A 20734-nucleotide genomic window follows, 5' to 3' on the forward strand; every position below is an offset into this window, starting at 1 on the left:
TGACTGTATCATCAAGCCCTAATGAAACACTTGGTGGATCTTGTCATTGTAGCTCATCTGTTGCTGTAAAGTGTTAGTCATCCTCTAGTCCTTCATCAGTGTACACAGTACGCTGTTGACTGTTTTTTTTTTTTTAATCAGTGGACTATTCTCAGTTCAGTGGTGACACTGAGGGGTCTGAAACTCCAGCAGTACTGTTTTGTCTACAGAGCACTGTAACACACACTAACACACCACTACCCAGGTAGGGCACACGAGATGAAGCCTAAGAAACATGGAAAGCAACTGAAGGACTACAGTTTAATTGTAGATTTACATTGCACCTACATGGTCAGTGGAGCTGAAGACGTGAGGGTAGAAACAAAGTCATCTTAAAGTTTAGGCTTGTCTGTGTATGTATTATATGCAATAAGTCAGGCAAATGGCAGTCTTTTTGATTAGCACTGGTCAATGTATAATAGATGTGTCTCCATTTGTTTCTGGTTATTTTGTACCAGGACCTGAAGCAGTCTAAGGCATTGCACTGGGCCAAGCATTGACTGAAGCTTTAAACAATGTGACACCATGTTTTTTTATATGTCAGGGAACAGAGACAATTTCAGCTTATTTCCTTTTGTAAATCTCATTTGTCTTGATAAGTAATGAGGAGAGGGTCTTATTGAACTACATGCATCTGGAGAACTAAAGTAAGGAAAATGTAGAGCATTTGCTCACCAAGGTAGGAAGGGAGAATGTTGGGTGTAGACCATATTCATTCATTCATTCATTCATTCATCTGTAACCGCTTATCCAGTTCAGGGTCGGGGTGGGTCCAGAGCCTACCTGGAATCATCAGGCGCAAGGCGGGAATACATCCTGCAGGGGGCGCCAGTCCTTCACAGGGCAACACACACTCACACACACACCTACGGACACTTTTGAGTCACCAATCCACCTATCAACGTGTTTTTGGACTGTGGGAGGAAACCGGAGCACCCGGAGGAAACCCACACAGACACAGGGAGAACACACCAACTCCTCACAAACAGTCACCCAGAGCAGGAATCGAACTGGTCCCTGGAGCCGTGTGACTGCGACACTACCTGCTGCGCCACCGTGCCACCCTGTAGACCATATTGACAAAACCAAATGATGTGCAAAGAGTGTAAAGGTTGAACATGTTTTGACAAAGAAATGGAAAACTAAATTTGCATTAAACCCAAAAATAGTTTAAAACACCATTTACTCTCTTCCAAACTTCTTTAATCATTCTTGTTCTTGAAGACCAGTGTGTGTTAGTGATCAAATCTAGGTATTAATATTTTGATGAGACCACAAGGTACGCACAAGGCACAATCTACTCTAGGTAATCTACTTTTACAGTATTGAAAAATATATTAAGGAACATCCACATCACGCTAAACCTAATTTAGAATATTGTGTATTATTACACTCCTGGTCAGAATGGTGCTTATACTCAAATGAATATTCAGACACATTTGTTTTACAGAACAGAAGAATGTTTTGGCAAGAGTGGGTTGTTCTAATATTTTTTTATATTTAATACTTTTATTTACCAATAAAATGTTGTTCTTTTAATTTAATCTAACCTTAATTTAAAAGCATGTCTCTAACTTTTATCCAGGTGTATCAAGTTACAATTTCTAAATATGACTAATGTATGTTTTTTGGGTGTGTGTATGCACATGATATTCACTGGATATCAAGAAGAGTTTGGTGTGTTCTCCTTGTGTTCGCAAGGTCCACAGGTTGGTAGGTGGATTGGGGACTCAAAAATGTTCGTAGGTGTGAGTGAATGTGTGTGTGTGTGTGTGCGTCACCCCCTCCAGGGTGTTTTCCCGCTTTGCGCCCAATGATTCCAGGAAGGCTTTGGTCCCATGATGGCCCTGAACTGGATAAGCGGTTACAGATAATGAATGAATCAAGAATGGCCAAACTGACATAATGCTGAATACCTTGATCTTATTTGGATGAACATGTTTGTTTATTTTCCAGCTTCCTAACATTATCTAACAGTATTCGCTACTGTGTGTATGTACCTGGCACTAGAATTTCTAACTGGAGATGAGTTAATTATGAACATGTTAAATATGAATAATGTATCCAGGACACACTACACTTGACAGGAGAACTGAAATGCAATCTTCAGTCCCAATTACACACTAGAATGAAAATAATTAATGAAAACAGGACTTCTCTGAGTAATACAGAAAATAAAAACAGTCTTTATTCTTCACAATCACCATTACTGCCAACAGTATTGAGAACATGATTAAAATTGGGATGATTGTAAAAATATATTTTATAACCCTCCTAAAATGCATGTAAATCTGAGCAGCATTTTGCACATTTTTTTCTTAAACTTAATCTGTTAGATGCTCAAATACTGATTAAACGTAGCATATAGTTAACATTTCATCGCTGTCCAATTATAAACATGTATCTCCCAAAATAGTACAGGAGAAGGTGAAAAAAAGGAAGTCAATGCAATGTAATTTTGGAGCATTTCTATTGGTCCATTTATAATGAAATGTGAAAGACAAATATTAAAAATCTACAAAAATGGAGATACCTGTTTTTAATTGGAACAAGTCTATCTACCTTTCATTAGTGTGGGTAAAAGTTGTTCATTTCATTTTTACCAAAATAAAATTCTATATTTATTATGCTGTAAAATAACCTTTAAGAAGTGTGCAGTTATATAATATACATTTGAGTAAAATGTCCATTTCATGGCATTTAAAAAATAAAAACAGTATGAAGACTTGATACTGAACACTATCAAGAAACAATCATCTAATAGCACATAAAACTGTTAATGGCTGCAGCATACTGTAGTTGTTATGGAGGCCTCAGAGTTTGGTTACTGAGAGCTTGCCGAGTGAATGTGCTCAGCGCCGAGTACCTGAGCTGAGGACTGTATAGTGGGCATTTGAGCTGAGCTGTTCACATGGCTGCGGCCCAAAATGCTCCCAGAGTACCTACACTTCGGAGAACCACATTGACAACTGAAGTACTTCCTCTTGATCTCCCAGTACTGATCTCCATAGTCAAACCTGAGGGTAAAAATACAAGCAGAGGTTAGAGCGTAACAAAAAGATGAGGTGAAGAGTATAAAGCTTACAAAGTTACATCTTTTAAATATAGATACTTTAAAATATCTACTTTAAAATCCTTGCCCTTTTTCAAGTTGAAAATCAAGATGGTCTAAATATAAAAGGTCACTTTTATTTCAAATTTAAATTTATTTAGTAAAAATTAACCCAGAGAAAAACAATTGTTAATACTACAATTTTCACTGATGAATGTATGAAAAACAAATCCGTTCATTTTCCTTTCTCTGATGTAGAGTCTTACCCAATCTCGTCTCCAGCCTGTATGGCTTTGAAGGAGAAAAGTGCAACACGTGGGAAGCGCAGATCTTGGTGCTTGGTGAACACTCGCACAGGGAACAGATTGGGCTCACACAGGTGGTTCATAAACCTGCTGACATTGCCATAGAACTGGGCATCGATGCAGTAGAGTTCTCCAACCTACAAAACAAAGAAAAATAAATCACTTCACTGGTTTGCGAGAGCACACCCTGCTGGATAAATGCATTCCAGGAAGTTTAATGACTGACTTGTAATGGTGTTTTAAATTTTCATTAGTTTGAAAATGACCTTATTTTCCAGATTGAACATGTAAGAGTCGTTATCCCTGATATTTGCTTCTCCGTCTGAAATGACCTCACCAGCAAACCTGCACACAAAGCAAGGCCACAGGGTAAATGCATTTGAGACAAAAAACAGTAAATACCTGCAATTTCTCATGGATGAAAATTAAGTAATTATTGTGGCTCCTTTTACTTTTACATTTCACATTCAAATAAAATATCTTTTGGGGCATCTAAAGGTAATTCTATAGGAATTATATTAGAATTGTTGCTCCACAGCACTGAATACCTCTAAAAGATATTACATTACCTGTGATGGATACGTTGCCTATGCCTGAGTCACTATTTTACAATAGTTCTGAAAATTTAAGTTAAAATGTTTCATTCATGTAACAGAGAAAAAACATTTTAAATGTTTTCAGTTATGCAAGAAGGTGACCATACTCGCATACAAAGGTTCCTTCAGGAATATCCTGCAGAGCTTTTACTCCCCAACCCATTTTGGCAGTCCGGAAGACCTGCAGACGTACCCTAACACAATGAAAAAAGAAAATGTTCATTTTCAATTATGTTTCAATTACTGTGCCATTTTGGACCAATAAAATAAATGTCAATAAATCTTGTGTCAGTAAAATTTTTGAACATGCTTCTTCAGTCAGCTGTAGCTACAACATTAGACAAGAAAAGCAGTATTACCGGAGTTGGTTCTGCACCACTCTGTTCCGACATGTTCTCCAGCATGAGCAGGCATGGTTACACTCAAACAAGAAGGGTGGGTCTTCTCTACTAAACTCCTGCAACAGACGTCCTTCCTGATCACATTAGGGGGAAAAAAGCAATTAAAACATTTCTAATAACATTTCCAGCAATGATTATGCCAGTGGATTTCTTAGATGGCTATTAACTAAATAGTAGACAAAAACAAAAAACAAAATAGTAGAACACATCTTTTTTCATTTATTTATAAATTCAGAAATGTGGTATAGTAACAACTGAGTACATGGAGAACATAATCCTGTATTTAATTATACATTCTTACTTTGAATTCAGCTATATAAGTATATCATAAATATTTAAATAGTTAAAAAAAAAAAAAAAAGTAAACGGAGTTTTAGGGACACTGTGTTTGAAAAAAAAAATAAAATTAAAAAAAAAAGGTTCAGAGAATATTCTAGGAATAATTGGGTAAAAAGATCTGTATAATTCTGAGAATATAGTCAGAATATTTAGAGAAACACTGTTTGGGTTATTATTTATTATAATACGTAGACAGACAGACTCACAGTCTGTGCGCCATGAGCGAGATGTGAAAGAAGCAGTCAGTGAAGTGAGAATTATTTATTAAACACATCCACACGACATGGCGACTAAACCCCTCAGTGCAGCCCCTGAATGCGACGCCTAAGGCTTTAGTTTAATGTACGAGTCCGAGCTGTAACATGATGGAGTCTCGTGGGCATGCCGGAGTTCCACTCGCTCTGGATCGATCATTTTTGTGATCATTAATTGTATCCTGTGAAACTACATGCCATGGGTTTGTGCACAGATTCAGGGTTTAAATACTAATCACAATGTGGAAGAGAACTGAGTGTTTATTCCTGAAATTTATACCATAGTATGACTGTGTCTGCCCCATTATACGTGCAGCAAATTATCTTTTTGCTCAGAATTCTGACTTTATTTTCAGAATCTTTTTTCCCCAAATGCCATGGCCCTAAAACTTCGTCGTACAGGGGTGACAAGTATACGCCAAAAAATGAAATCACACAAGTAGTTGTTCTGATTGGTGAAAGTGAGAGACACCATGGTCTTACCCGGTCATACCAACAGCGCATACTGAGCTGGCCACAGATACAACTACTGGAGGAGCAGTCATCTTTACATGTGCAGTGCTTTAAAACAGACACACACAGATACTGTTCAGTACAAAGATTTGCATCCCCTTATTTAGTAAAGGACAAAAGGAGAAAAGACTAAAGTTCAGGTTTGTCAATGCCCCTTAATCATCAAAAGAAAAAAATACGGTCAAAAAGTACAAGACAAAATGATAGTAACCAACAAAATATAATCACCATCTTTGCCGCTTAATCCATTTCAGGGTCGCAGTCCCTGACACTGCACACCATTTCATTAAATACTGTCTTATTAACACTTATGTTTAACCTTTGCTTTAATAACCACCCCAGCACTTTTTTTTTACCAGACTGATGAGGTGTTTTATGTACTGCTTTCATAAAATGTTCAATTGTATTTAAGTCTTGAAACTGAGGATGCCATGGCAAACTTACACTAGCTTTTAATCCACGCATCAGCTGATGTCACTTTATGCTTTGGATTGCTGCTTTGTTTTAAGAAAGAGTTACACTTTAGTTTTAACTTTCTTACTGATGACAGAAGGCTTTGTTCTAAAATAAGTTGATGCTGGTCTGCAATCATAATTCCTTTCAGTGTCTGAAGGGGTCAAGGCCCTGTTGGAGACACACTGCAGAACATCAGGATCCTCCTCCATGTCTTACTGTGAGAATGGCGTTCATTTCTTCACAGGCTACCTCATACACCTCTCTGAATTATGGCCCTATTGGTACACATAATATATTTCCAATTTTCATGTTTTTAATTAATATGACTTCAGCACATTTAAAATATTCCATCTTGTGTCTAGAAGTAAACAATGACGGTGTACTTTTCTCCCAAATAATCCAGACTTCTGTACATTGTCATTTACTGTTAGGATGTGGATTTTAATCCCATATGACTTTGCATTCCGATTTCTTCTTAAGGTCCAAAACCACATGTTGGTAGGTGGATTGGTTACTCAAAAGTGTCAATGTGTGAATGTGTGAGCGTGTGTTGCCCTGCGATAGACTGGCTCCTGTGTTCCACCTTGCGCCCAGTGATTCTGGGTAGGCTCCAGACCCACCATGACCCTGAACTGGATAAGCGGTTACAGACAATGAATAAATGAATTCATATAATTATTATTATTATTATTTTTTATCCCAGCAAAAATCTTAAACAATTATTGTGTTAGTTCTTTTTCTTCCACTTTTTGGTAGAGTCTTCATGTGTTCATTCCATCCCATTTCTGGATTAGGGTCTTCATTGTTGCTACCATTTTCCTTTAACATTTTGATAACTTATATAACTTATTTATTGCTGTCCAGCTCTAAGAAATGTTAGTTATTTTTTATGAATTTTTTAAATTCCAATGAAAACAGATGCAAACCTTTGGGCTTGGTATTAAAGATAAATGGTGAAACAAACAGAGCTGTTCTCACGTGCAAAACCTTGAAAAGATTTCAGAAGAAAACTACTTGAGTAATGAGTCTGTAACTTTATTTTGACAATTAATTGTAAAATAGGCACATTTTAAATAATTTTTCACATGAACTACAGGAGAAGCAAACTTTTCACTGAGCTGTACATAATAAAATCAGGTCAAATTCAATCCAGGTAAAATAAATAAATAAAACTCTACACAAAAAAACCCCTCCTGCTTAATTCTTTCTGATGCTCTTACCTGTAAGTGTGTGATATTTTCATCAATGTTCACTTGCGTGGTGAAACAGTTCTCAGGAACATACTTGAAGTCGCTGGGGCAGGGCGCTTGGTCGACTCCATTCACACAGGTTACAGGTACCTCCTCATAACCATGCGATAGATCTCTGGATAATAACACAGAATACAGACTAAAACACAAACAAAGCACATCTCTGTACGTAATCACATGGAGTTATGCTGCAGGCCTTTAGAACTACTCTTCTGATCTGAAATCACCACACTATTAATTATATTTGGACAAGTAAACTGGTTCTGATTTAAAAGAATGAAAAAGACTGAAATTCTCCAGTAACCTGCACAGCAGCTTCTCTCCCTGGCTCTCTCTGCCTTTGCGTGCATCAGTCAGTTTCTTGCTGGTGTTCAGTATGTTCCACACCTTAGAGTTAACGCTACAGCAATCCAAAGGAGTCTCACCATCCTTATTCTTCAGATTCACGTCCGCTCCCCTGGACAGAAAAAGCCTGGAAAAAAAGTATGCAATTTAATTGTGAAACAAGGATTAAGCAGCAGCACAGGTAGCAGTAAGCAAAATGATCAAGGCTATTTGTATTGCTGCATTGTTATATACTGAATATGTTTAAATAAATAATGTCATTACAAGTATTACAGTAATATGACAAGATATACCATATCTGCAAATTGTGAAAAAAGATTACATTACACAAACTACTACATGTTTTGTCTCTTAGGGTGGTTAGTCATTTCAAACTCACATGACACAGTCCAGCTGGTTCTGTCTGACTGCGATGTGTAGTGGCGTGTCTCTGTGGATGTTCAAGGCCTGCAGATCTGACCTGTTCTCTAGCAACAGCTGAGCAATATCATCACAGCCAGCAAATGCTGCCCAGTGCAGACAGATATTCTCCTCCTGTATAAGTATAAACATTGCAAATGGCAACTTACAAACACACAGATTACGACACAGTATCCCACATGTATATTGAGAAGCCAATTGTACTTGATATTTGTTGTCCATAGTATATTTCACTAACAGAAACATACAATGACACTTAAGTAGTTGTATGCTCAAGTCTCAAACGGAAGATAGCTTTCCAAGAGATAATTTTCCAAACAACCTCATTAAAACTCATTTATGATTAAAAATACATTAAGGTTTAAGAATGTATCTAAATGTGTTCATTATAAAGCCCCACCATTTTGTTACACCTACCTTGTCCCTTATATGAACGTCAGCTCCTTTGGCAATCAGCAGCTTCACCTGCTCTTTGTGCATATTTTCAGTTGCCCAGGTGATAGGAGTCCATCCTCCGTCATCCTAAGAGCAGTCAAAACACAAACTTTCTCAGTTTTTTCTCTCACAACCTGCCATTTCAATTGGGATAATGTGTTCCTAAATATTATTTATGTAATGGAGATGTTCTTAAACGCTGAATTGTTTGTATAATGGCTAACCTAGTGGACATTAAGAATTTTCAGGTTCCAATTTTTATGATGCTGCCAAGATACAGAATGTCACTTTTACCTTACAGTTCACATCTATAAGGGAAGAGGACAAGAGATGCTGCAGAATACCAGAGTGGCCTCCACGTGCAACCATGTGGAGACAAGTAGATCCTCTTACATCCTGTAACAAATAGATACAAAATAGGTGCATGTCTATTACAGTAATGTGGCACATACTTTTCAGACAAGACCAAATTTATAAAGTCAGTGTGTGATAATGTGTATAGAAAAAAATACAAACAGACAGGTAAAACTTTAGTTCTAGGAAAAGCATCATAGATTTACTGAGTCTGCTCTTAACACAATGCATACACTCCTCACTGACATACTTATTTGATGTTTCGGATTTGTACAAAATTACAGTAATTTATACAAGAAATATACACACCTTATGTGTTGTTGAGGCCCCAGCTTTCAGCAGGTACTCCACTACTTCTATGTGGTTGTTCTCACAGGCGTCCATCAAAGGAGTCCGCTGTTGATCATCGCACATGTCCAAGTTTGCACCCGCCTCAGAGAAAAACAAGTGTACTCAGAAATCTCAGCTTCATGAAATCATATCTTGGATTAGCACTACATGCTTTAAGTGAAAATCATTGGTCAAAGCAAAAAAAAAAAAGCAATATGGCAGATAAGATTTAGATAATGGTTGTATGTGGAAATGAGGCCAAATCTGTATTTTTCTTAATTGAAATCTCACAGGGACACCATAGATCTATTGAGGATTTGTGATTGTTTGCTATGTAGATGATAGTGGCAGTATTAGGGCTTGCAATACCTGAACCAGAATATGACAAATTTCTTTGTGGCCCTCAGCAGAAGCTGCATGGAGAGGAGTCCTCCTCCTTTCACTCTCCATCTGCAAGTTTGGATCCACACCCTCCACTGATCCAAAAGCCAGAGAGAATGTATTATTCAGGTAAAGTCCATTTATATATTATGTGCAAATATTTTTTGGTTCTACAGATAATTCAGAAACAACTCCTTACCAAGCATTTCCATTACACGCTGAAGTTCGCCTCTTTTAGCTGAGCAGTACAGCTGCTTTGGAGGAAGCTTTGACTTCTTGTACCTTAGAATGTACAAGAAAGAATTTAAAGGGAACAGATTCATCAATTAAATAGCTGAATAAAAATTCACAAATCTGGAAATCTTACTTTCCATCCTCTAGTGCTTCCAGGACTGTCTCCAGTGACTCTGATGCAGGATCCTCAGGTCTAGCAGGAGGTGCAGAGTCAACTCTAGCTTTCCTTTGTATAAAAATAAATGAAAAAAAAAATTAAAGAATTAAGACAAATAAATAACTACATAAGCCTACAAAAATATGGTGTATATTTAGATACATAAAAAACAAGCAGCAGGGGCATAAAATACAAGTAGCAGGAGACTATCGTTACATAATAATATACAGGCTCATTTTTCTTTGGCTAAAATTTAATTAATTGCTTGTATACAACTATTTCTATATTGCTCTAAAAAAATAAATAAAAATAGCTGGACAATATGACATTTTCAGAGAAATAATTCATTCATTCATTCATTATCTGTAACCGTTTATCCAGTTCAGGGTCGCGGTGGGTCCAGAGCCTACCTGGAATCATTGGGCGCAAGGCGGGAATACACCCTGGAGGGGCGCCAGTCTTTCACAGGGAAACATACACACACACACACTCACACGTATGGACACTTTTTGAGTTTCCAATCCACCTATCCACGTGTGTTTTTGGACCGTGGGAGGAAACCAGAGCACCTGGAGGAAACCCATACAGACACAGGGAGAACACACCAACTCCTTACGAACAGTCACCCGGAGTGAGACTCAAACCCACAACCTCCAGGTCCCTGGAGCTGTGTGACTGCGACACTACCTGCTGCACCACTGTGCTGCCCCAGAGAAATAATATTAATACGAATTAAAAGTTATTGTATTATTGATGTACAGATAGTTTAAAAATGCTGTAGTTGAAAAGTATGGTATCAAAACATTTTCTTGCATAAGCAGGCAGCATCACTTCAGAGTTTGGCACCACTAACAGAGAACAGAGACAGCATTCACACTTAGTATTAACATATGTCCTGGGTGATCCGATCATTAAAGGACAGAAAGGACAGATGTGAACTGGGTACGAAGCGTTGAGCCACTGGAGTACAATAGTCAAGCCACTGGATCTCCAGCCTGAATCCTGAGTAACTAGCTCTGCTTTAGCTTATACGCTGAGGACGCATTGAGATTCAATGTTACAAACCACATTCTGGGGTTCTTTATTCTTTTTTCCACATTATTCTTGTAGCATGAATGACAATGCATCTCAATGCGTCTCCATCAGCAATAAGCCTCGCCCACACAAATGAAACGCTGCCTCATTAAAGACTTTCCAAAAAAAACAATAAAATTTCAAGCTTTAAGTTTCAAGTAGTGTTTGAGTGAGAGAAGGACAGAGAAATGAGCTTCTCGTAAATTATGTTTCGCTCACAACAATCGAAAAATGTATTTCTGATTAACCAGTATACAGTTGAAAAGTAGACCATTCAGGGTTTTGGGGGTGTGTTAATTATGTTTCTAGGACAAAAACATGTAGAGTTATTCAAGTGCTTTTACAAAATTTCTGTTTAATCCAGCCTGCGGGAGCGAGGACTGAGGAGAGAAAAACAAAGGAGAAGCATTTAAATGCCATGTGAATGGCTATGCATTTTTGCCATCACTAATCAGATCAGCTGAGACACATGTTAATACCAGGTGTGAACGGGGCCAGAGGAATGGGCAGGAGTTTTGAGGTCTTGCAGCCAGATTCCAAAATAATTGTGCTGCTCTTAAATTTAGCTTTATGAAATGAAAAAAGAAAAAAAAAATTAAAGGATCAAGACAAATAAATAACTACATAAGCCTACAAAAACATGGCGTATATTTAGATACATAAAAAACAAGCAGCAGGGGCATAAAATACAAGTAGCAGGAGACTATCGTTACATAATAATATACAGGCTCATTTTTCTTTGGCTAAAATTTAATTAATTGCTTGTATTCAACTATTTCTATATTGCTCTAAAAAAATAAATAAAAATAGCTGGACAATATGACATTTTCAGAGAAATAATTCATTCATTCATTATCAGTAACCGTTTATCCAGTTCAGGGTCGCGGTGGGTCCAGAGCCTACCTGGAATCATTGGGCGCAAGGCGGGAATACACCCTGGAGGGGCGCCAGTCTTTCACAGGGACACACTCACACACACTCACACACACTCACACTTTTTGAGTTGCCAATCCACCTATCAACGTGTGTTTTTGGACCGTGGGAGGAAACCAGAGCACCTGGAGGAAACCCATGCAGACAATTAAGAAGGTTCAGTGATGGTTCTGAGAGCAATTAATCTGGAGCACCAAGTATCCCAAAAATGCTGAATATTAATCTCATAAATAAATTACTCATGAGATCTAGGATTAACATCTCTCATAATAAAGAGACCTAAATATACAGAGCTATGAAAAGGGAACAGAAACAGCTTTGAGGGGAAAAAAATTCCCCGTTGTTGAACTTACTCTGCTGAAGATGCTCTCTTGTCTCTAGGCAAAGCAGCTGTGGTGATGACAGGCATGGTAGGAACAGGGTCAGCTTTAGGTATGGTGACCTCTTTAGCCTGGCAGGCCTCCTCCCCGCAGTGAGGGCAAAAAAGCTGACCATGGATCACTGAGGCACAGCTTCTGTGGAACCTGTGAGAGATGTGGCCATCTGGCTGGCACTCCATGAAGGTTCCCTACAAATCAGGAAAAAGCAGTTATATTCAAAACTTGGAAGAAGTAAGAACTGTGCAAGATTTATTACACAGTTTATATTCTGTGTTAATATATTAATCTTTAAAAAAAATTATATCTGCTCGTTATATGTGGAGGATGCATTCATTTATTTACACTTAAAATAAAAAAAAGTAACTGACCAGAAGTTGTAAAATATATGCAAATTACATTAGCATAAAACCTATTAGATGAAGTGTACTGATTCAGGATAAAATATTCAGCTTTTATATCCTATCCTATAAGAACACACAGTAGGAAGCTAGGATCAGCATTCCAACTCTTTGACTGTGTTTATGTATTCAGAAGCATTAATGCTGAGTCATGCTTTGTTGTTCAAATTCCAAAACAAATTTTAATTAAAACATTGACAGGAGCGCTGACAATAAAATGTATTTACATATCCAGATTAATATAATTGAATCTTTTCTTGGATCATTTATTTATGGTGCCTCCTCCAAGTACTTACAGATCGGCAGAAGAATCCACAGCCAGGACAGCTTTGGTGTTTGACCATGCCGGCTCTGTGGTCCTCACACAGCACCAGGAGGGGAATCCGCAGAGATGGCCGCATCATCTCCTGCTTGTGGATGGGCATCCGACACAAGCTCAGCTTTGGAGGCACAGAAGAGGACAGAGAAATATAATACACATTAAAATCTAGGCTTATCAGTACACAACACAGGCAGAGGAAAAGGTGTTCTATGTTGCAATGGAAAAAAGTGGCCTTGAGGGAAGCACAGAGACAGCTCAACATTCCCAAGTATACCATGATAACAGACTGACCAACCAATGACAGATTTGTTGGTCAGTCGGTCAGATTGGTTACTCAAAGAAAAAATGTGATGTCCAACGGTTTCTCTACAGGCTTCAAAGTGTGACACCTATCATCCTAGAACCAGTTGTAGTGACCTGATGTCCGCACAAAGGTCCCATGCAGCTAGAGGCTTTCTTTAAGCCATTTTTCTCTATTTTTATTTATTTATATTTTATTACAACATATTGAAGCTGCAGTGTTACAGTTTACAGTAATATTTGACAAGCTCATAGTTCCACTGATGGTCGATTCTGTCATCCTGCTTCAGCACATTCATAGCAGTCACAGAGAACTTCACCATAGCCATTTCCACTTAAACCTTGCCAGGGCATTTACTAACTCAAGCATAGTTTAGAGAAATAGTTTCATAAGGACAGCTAGTGTTTCATAGCATGAAGATCAGAAATCTCTATTTGCTATTTGGCTTACACTGGCACCATGTAATGACTTTCACTGTCATGAATTCAAGCTCTTTTTTTTTTTTTTGATTGTTTAAGTGGCTGATAAACACTTGCCAGGTGGCCCAGTGATGTAACCTGTGTTATTTTTAATAATTTACACAGTTCCCTATACTGCTTTGTATCATATGAATCTGTTGAAAATATTGCTATGTTGGCATTTTGGCCATCAGTTCTGAGTCAATCTGCATATTGAGGTACATTTCCACCTGGCCTGCACACGAAATATACACGTGGCTGCAGTCTGTTGTGATAACAACCTGATACTTCACAGCCTAAACAGAGAATGACTGGTCAACTATTGTGAGCATAGATACTGAGCACACAAACAAAGTCAGTGGTCAGGTGCAGGAAGTTTGCATTCTCACTGGTGTTTCATTAGCGGCAAACAGTGGGCTGGCCTTTGATTGATCTCAGAGGAATCACAACTTTACAGTAACAGTATAAACCATCATTTAAAGCAAAGCTTAAAAATGTACCTTCCCATCTACACTCTCCACAGCCATGCACTTCCCCTCTGCAAGTGTTACTACATCCTGGTTCCTGGGTGTCTCCATGCGGCAGCTGCAGAGTGGAGGCTCCAGCATTTCATCTGCTTCCATGTTTTCTTTATCCTCAGGCAAGCCTGCAAAACAGCAGCCAGGCCTCTTATCTGTAGCTACTCGGAATCTGAATATCTTAACCAGCTGTCTAAAGAGAATGTGTGACACTTAAACATATGCCAAGAAAAGGCAATAATAAATTATGCAAATAGAAACTAGAAGTTCTTGAAGACAAAGATAAGCATGTAAATTATTTCACTGTAAACACGTCTCAAAGTCAAATGAAACACCTGTCAGCTGGTCTTCTCTAATGAGGGTTGCTTATAATAAAAATGCAAGAAAAAAGTTTAGATATCCAGACAAGTCCTCATTAAAGTAAACAGTGACATGTTGCAGTGACAATCATTTGACATTACACTGGGTCTACATGCATCGAATGCTATGCTTGTGTTCTTACCAATTACCTGTGCGCATAGCTGTGAACATGCTTTCCTGGGCCAGAGAGTATAGAGGAAGTTCTGTGTATTCTTCACAGACACTTTGAGGAGCTTTTGCAGTACCATTCTTATGTTGAGTTTCAGCAGCACCAGCTGGTTTTCCAGCCTGATTCTCTTGTCCATCAAGCTTGTTTCTGGGCTTAAAAGCCTCTTCTAGTTGCAGCTGAACACACTAATAAAATAAAATATATAAAATATCAAATATATATATATGCATTCATGAAATTCAAAGATGAATGGAGTAAGCATCCTGCCTTTTCAAAAGAATCTTTCCCAGAATTCAAGTGTTCCATAAACTGAATTTACCTGAAACAATGTAAGGCCCTTATATTGATTCAGTAGATTTATTCAAAGAAAATATTACACCAATGACTTATAATGCAATTGCATGATGGATTGGCTAAAACATCAGTTAACATCTGCCAGTCTGTAAATGTCAGCAGGCTTTTTTGGCTTTCACTGTCTAATATCCTGCCATTCAACAAATGAAGTTCTTACATCCACACTAACCAAGATTTTAAAAGTTTATCCCAAAGCAGCAAGCATGCTGCAGTTGGAGAATTGTTTAATAAGAACACTAGCTATAAGAATAAATATAGCAGTGCAAAGGCCAATGTAAAGAAGTATATAATTTGGCAAAAAAAAAAAAAAAAAAAAAAAAAAACTTGGCAAACCTAGTTTAGCTGGACCACCATTAGCCATATAGCAATAATCACAGAGGCATTTCAAAACAGGAAAGCCCAATTAGAATATCATAAAAAAGTTGATTTATTTCATTAATTCCATTCAAAAGGTGAATCTTGTATATTATACTCATTCATTACACACAGACTGATATATTTCAAATGTTTGTTTCTTTTAATTTGATGATTATAACTGACAACTAATGAAAACCCCAAATTCAGTATCTTAGAAAATTAGAAGACCCGTATAAAATAAAGATTTTTAGAAATGCTGGCCAACTGAAAAGTATGAACATGTACAACACTCAGTACTTAGTTGGGGCTCCTTTTGCCTGAATTACTGCAGCAATGCGGCGTGGCATGGAGGCGATCAGTCTGTGGCACTGCTCAGGTGTTATGAGAGCCCAGGTTGCTCTGATAGTAGCCTTCAGCTCTTCTGCATTGTTGGGTCTGGCGTATTGCATCTTCCTCTTCACAATAAAATCTATTGGGTTAAGGTCAGACGACTTTTAAGAACAGGGCCAATTAAGAACAGGGATACCATGGTCTTTAAACCAGGTACTGGTAGCTTTGGCAATGTGTGCAGGTGCCAAGTCCTGTTGGAAAAAATTAAATCTGCATCTCCACAAAGTTGGTCAGCAGCAGGAAGCATGAAGTGTTCTAAAACTTCCTGGTAGACGGCTGCTTTGACCTTGGACTTCAGAAAACACAGTGGATCAATACCAGCAGATGACATGGCACCCCAAACCATCAGTGACTGTGGAAACTTTACACTGGACCTCAAGTAACGTGGATTTTGTGCCTCTTCTCTCTTACTCCAGACTCTGAGACCTTGATTTCCAAACGAAATGCAAAATTTACATTCATCAGAGAACATAACTTTTGACCACTTTTTGTCTTTAGCCCAGGGGCGAGATGCTTCTGTCGCTGTCTCTTGTTCAAGAGTGGCTTGACACAAGGAATGCGACAGCTGAATCCTGTGTCTTGCATACGTCTGTGCATGGTGGTTCTTGAAGCACTGACTCCAGCCTTTGTGAATCTCCCCCACATTTTTTAATGTGTTTTGTTTCACAATCCTTTCCAGGGTGCAGATGTCCCTATTGCTTGTACATTTTCTACTACCACATCTTTTCCTTCCCTTCGCCTCTCTATTAATGTGCTTGGACACAGAGCTCTGAACAGCCAGCCTCTTTAGCAATGACCTTTTGTGTCTTGCCCTGCTTGTGTAAGGTGTCAGAGATCGTCTTTGTCAATGATGGTCAAGTCAGCAGTCTTCTCCATGATTGTGTAGCCTACAGAACTAGACTGAGAGACCATTTAAAGGCCTTTGGAGGTGTTTTGAGTTAATTAGCTGATTAGAGCGTGGCACCAGGTTTCTTCAATATTGTACCTTTTCACAATATTCTAATTTTCTGAGATAATGAATTTGGGGTTTTCATTAGTTGTCATTTATAATAATCAACATAAAAAAAATAATAATAAATAAACACTTGAAATATATCAGTCTGTGTGTAATGAATAAGTAGAATATACAAGTTTCACTTTTTGAAATAAATCTGAAATAAATCAACTTTTTCATGACATTCTAATCTTATGACCAGCACCTGTACATACTCATCGGGGTGTCTGGAGAAGCTTTGGTGCTTTATATCAATGTTTTTGTTTACATGTTTTTATTATGTGAGTTGTACAGAAAATACTAAGAAAGCACATGTTAAAGAAGAAATTACATCACAACTCTAAGTCAGTTTCATCCAGTCTATGTTAGTTTTACCATTCCCTCTTACCAAAAACACTTTACCCTCTCAAAAACACAAATTAAATGATAAGATGGCTCACCTGGTTGTTTGAAGAAGGCAAAGTGGGATTTTGCTTAGCTGACACTTTTGTTTTTTTCTTGGGAACAAAACTGTACAAACCCATCTTCCTCTTCTTTTTCTTCACAACTGCGTAAAAAAAAGATGCATTGTTGAACTTTCCAGCACTTTGCACTGGCTAGCTGAAAAAAGGCTCATTTGTTTTTACTGTCACAAAAAGGTAATACCAACCAGCTTGTGGTTTAGCTGGTCCTTTTTGTTTCTGAGGTAGCTTTAAATGAGGTGGTGGTGAATGCTTCTCCAGGTCTAGGTCTCTCACTGAAGAGCTTTTTCCAGCAATCGCAAACTTTATATAATATAAAAAACACACACACTGTCAGTGCCATCACATATTGATGCACAATAATTAAAAGGATCTGAGATCAGCATCTATGTGAATGCAGAACACCAGTCCACTACCTGGCTTGTGTAGTGCAGTGTTAACACCATTGGCTCACATGTGAGAAACCTGGGTTCGATTACCGGTCTGGGCTGCACCAACAAGAGTGCTTAATAATTATACTTACTTGTACATAGATTGCCACTTTAAAAATCTTCCTTAAGTGTAATTTGTAGGTGTACAGCTGTGTAATGTAGTTTGTTTGATGCTGCACAATCTACAAGCTACCAATGCCTTGTATATCTGTGGAAAGAGACTAGATAACCTAAAGCCTCTTACTGTACACCTCGAGACAGACAGAGTAAATGGGGTCTGAAATTATGCACCAAAAAAAGAGCTTCAGTCAGAAATTATTAACCATGACAATGTACGTAAAATGCAACTAGTACGTATTACCATAAGAAAAATCTATTTGAGTGTAAAAAAAAAGATATAAACAATAGCACAAAGGAACTATTAAAATAAGTACCTGTGACAAACTTGGGAATAGTGTGAGGCACCAAACTGAACATAATTACCTTGAGTGCATCTGGAGGAGACGCTGGCCTGGCCATTGTCTTCCAGGCCAAGCGTATCTGCATCGGAGAAGTTCTCCTTGCTTCCTCCGAGCCTTTTAAAGCCACTTCTTCCACTCCGGCGTCCACTGATGCTCCTGCAGATGAATCCTGCATATTCTTCACAGCATGACTAGTCACACTGCTAGAATGTAAACTCTCTGTCTGTTGAGATTGTTGTGTTTCTCTGATAGGTACTTCAAAGTCTGAAGTAACGTGAGAGGTGGTTGTTGATGATGTGATTTGTCCAGAAAATAAAGAATGGGCCAGTTCCATGCCTTTCTTTAGCTGTACTGCTGGCTTCTGCCCACCAAACTCTGTGCTTGGTTTGGATTTGTTCTTCCTCCCCTGCCTGGAGGATTCACCAGACCTATCCATTCCTTAAACATTTACAGAATTGATAAAATGTACATAACACTGGCATAGGCAAAAACTTTATAAGATATTTATAAGAAATTTCTCTGGGCTCAGATATATGTGGTATCATTACACTCCTAATATGTGACAGTTCACATACTGAGCTGTGTTAATATTTAGATACTAAAATTAATGATGAACAAAATGCTTAATAATATCCAAGATGATTTTTGTAAAGCATATATAAATTTGTATCAATTCACATATCTAAATGACTTTAAAAGTGCATAGCAAGGATCATAAACAGATTTGAACTGGGGTCAGAACCTCACATCCCAAATCTGGTCATATCTCAACAAATCAGTCCCTCAAGTTCAACTGTCTGAATAGTCTCCAGATTGGGAAGCAGTATTGTCTGAATGATTAAATGTTAAGAGAATATGGCATTCAGCCACTAGAAGACCAGAAGAGAATCCAACATTACAGTATAGAATATGTCATAAATTTCACAATACATGTTTCTTGTTTTAGATGGAATACAGAGGTGAAAAAATTCAGTAACTGGTAGAATGAATGTGTTCATGGTCTAATCATTTTACAAAAGATACAGAAATGTAAAAAGGCTGGAAGTTTGGACTGGGTCCAGAGAAATCTCTCACCCATGACCACTATCTGATGACCCTGGATTTAGGGATTTATCAGTCATATAATATGCAATGCATTAATTTGACTTACCAGGTTTTTTGGGTTTGGCACTCATAACTGTGTCCTGTTGCAAATCCCAACAGGACACAACTGCACAGAGCCAGTGGACTGGAATCAGACGAGAAATTTAAAAACAGAAAATTCAGTAACAGCGTACACTGTTGTATTGGTATTAATTTTTAAACGTTACTGATGATTTAGAGCTGAGTATCCACCATGCAGACCCTAATATTTCCCTTCGGACGAACACTATACGAGGCTGTAGTTTGTGTCCTTTTCGCCACCTACATAATTGAAGCTTCTATACCGCCTTAAAGGATCCAAAGTTACAGCCAGTACGTAACGACCTCTTCGTCAAATATAAGGTGAAACTTAGACTCAAATAAGAAGCTTGCAAACTGTAAGCAAACTTCAAACTCGTTACTTACAACTACAAGCGTTTACAGTAGCGTTACAAAGACAAAGCGCAGATTTAAAAACACGACTCTGGTTAAATAACGGTCGTAACAACTTTCTATTATCGGAACATACACATAAATCGATAAATAATATAGAAATGTGTAAACGTCCACGTAAATTCAAAGACAATCGTATTAGCAACAAGGCTAACTAAGCAAAACAAAATTATCAACCAAAACATTAATGCGGTTGAATTATAGATTTTTCTAAACACTCAAACCAGAGAAGTTTTGTTATGTTCCGGTCCGTTTGAACATACATGTCATACCTGTTATCCGCTAAGTACCTGCATATGCGGGAAATACAGATAAAAACAAAGAAACTTTGGAGGCAGGCTTCCTCTCTTCCTTCCCCTCTCGCTGTTTCTAACACGCGCTCACTGACCATTCGCACAGCGCCGCCTACCGGAGACTTTAAGCACAGCTCGGAGATTGGCAGCTCGTTCAGTTTGTACGAGTGCGACTCTGTGGAGAGTCCTCCAAGTACACAGGAGCTCATTCACTTAACTGGCTGCCTGTATTTTCCATCTATACAGGCATTCAAAAACCTTAGAGCACTGATTATTTTTCTGTTTTTTTTTACTTTAAAAACGTAAATCTTTGATAGCTTAAAAAAATAAATATTTAAAAAGATTTTCACCTGAGAAATAATTGAAAAAAAAAAAAAATAATAAGTTAAAAGTTTTGTACCTAGCATTTGTATGCTCAATCTGCAGTAAGTGTATTAAACATCCTTTTAGATGTGGAGGATGTTATTTAAAATAATAATAATAAACATAAAAAAATTACAATTTAAATTATATTAACATTCATAATTAATTAATAAATAAATAACATTCATAAATAAATGTTACCTCTGCCCTAAATCCTGATCTTTGTCAGATTATGTCAAATGTTTTATGAATTATGTTCAGTGCACAAGAAAAGCAAAAAA

At 37.8% G+C, this 20734-nt stretch overlaps 1 protein-coding gene across 1 annotated transcript; it reads right to left on the reverse strand.

The window, feature by feature from the left end:
* Positions 1–2202: 2202 nt before the first annotated feature.
* Positions 2203–20209, reverse strand: LOC136676996 (histone-lysine N-methyltransferase EHMT1-like). The gene is made up of 24 exons (XM_066654328.1): positions 20070–20209; positions 19373–19450; positions 18245–18660; positions 17519–17633; positions 17310–17416; positions 14755–14959; positions 14228–14373; positions 12943–13086; positions 12222–12436; positions 9838–9930; positions 9670–9752; positions 9459–9565; positions 9069–9191; positions 8700–8801; positions 8388–8492; positions 7930–8084; positions 7510–7677; positions 7176–7320; positions 5470–5547; positions 4352–4467; positions 4100–4186; positions 3663–3741; positions 3358–3533; positions 2203–3056 (listed from the first exon to the last, which is right to left on the reverse strand). Exons 2-24 carry the CDS (start codon positions 19395–19397, stop codon positions 2864–2866), a joined length of 3183 nt encoding a protein of 1060 aa, XP_066510425.1. The 5' UTR covers positions 19398–19450; positions 20070–20209; the 3' UTR covers positions 2203–2863.
* Positions 20210–20734: the final 525 nt, after the last annotated feature.

Source organism: Hoplias malabaricus, chromosome X2 (genome assembly GCF_029633855.1).
Source record: "Hoplias malabaricus isolate fHopMal1 chromosome X2, fHopMal1.hap1, whole genome shotgun sequence".
Classification (NCBI taxonomy): Eukaryota; Metazoa; Chordata; class Actinopteri; order Characiformes; family Erythrinidae; genus Hoplias; species Hoplias malabaricus.

What these genes read in the sequence shown, in the direction of transcription:
- LOC136676996 (XM_066654328.1), bottom strand. Translation starts at nt 19,397, where the DNA reads ATGAGTGCCAAACCCAAAAAACCTG. An exon ending in GTGGATTCTTCTGCCGATCT is followed by an intron (nt 12,437 to 12,942) that starts GTAAGTACTTGG and finishes CCTGATTTGTAG; the next exon opens with GGAACCTTCATGGAGTGCCA. An exon ending in GTGGTGCAGAACCAACTCCG is followed by an intron (nt 4,187 to 4,351) that starts GTAATACTGCTT and finishes TCATTGTGTTAG; the next exon opens with GGTACGTCTGCAGGTCTTCC.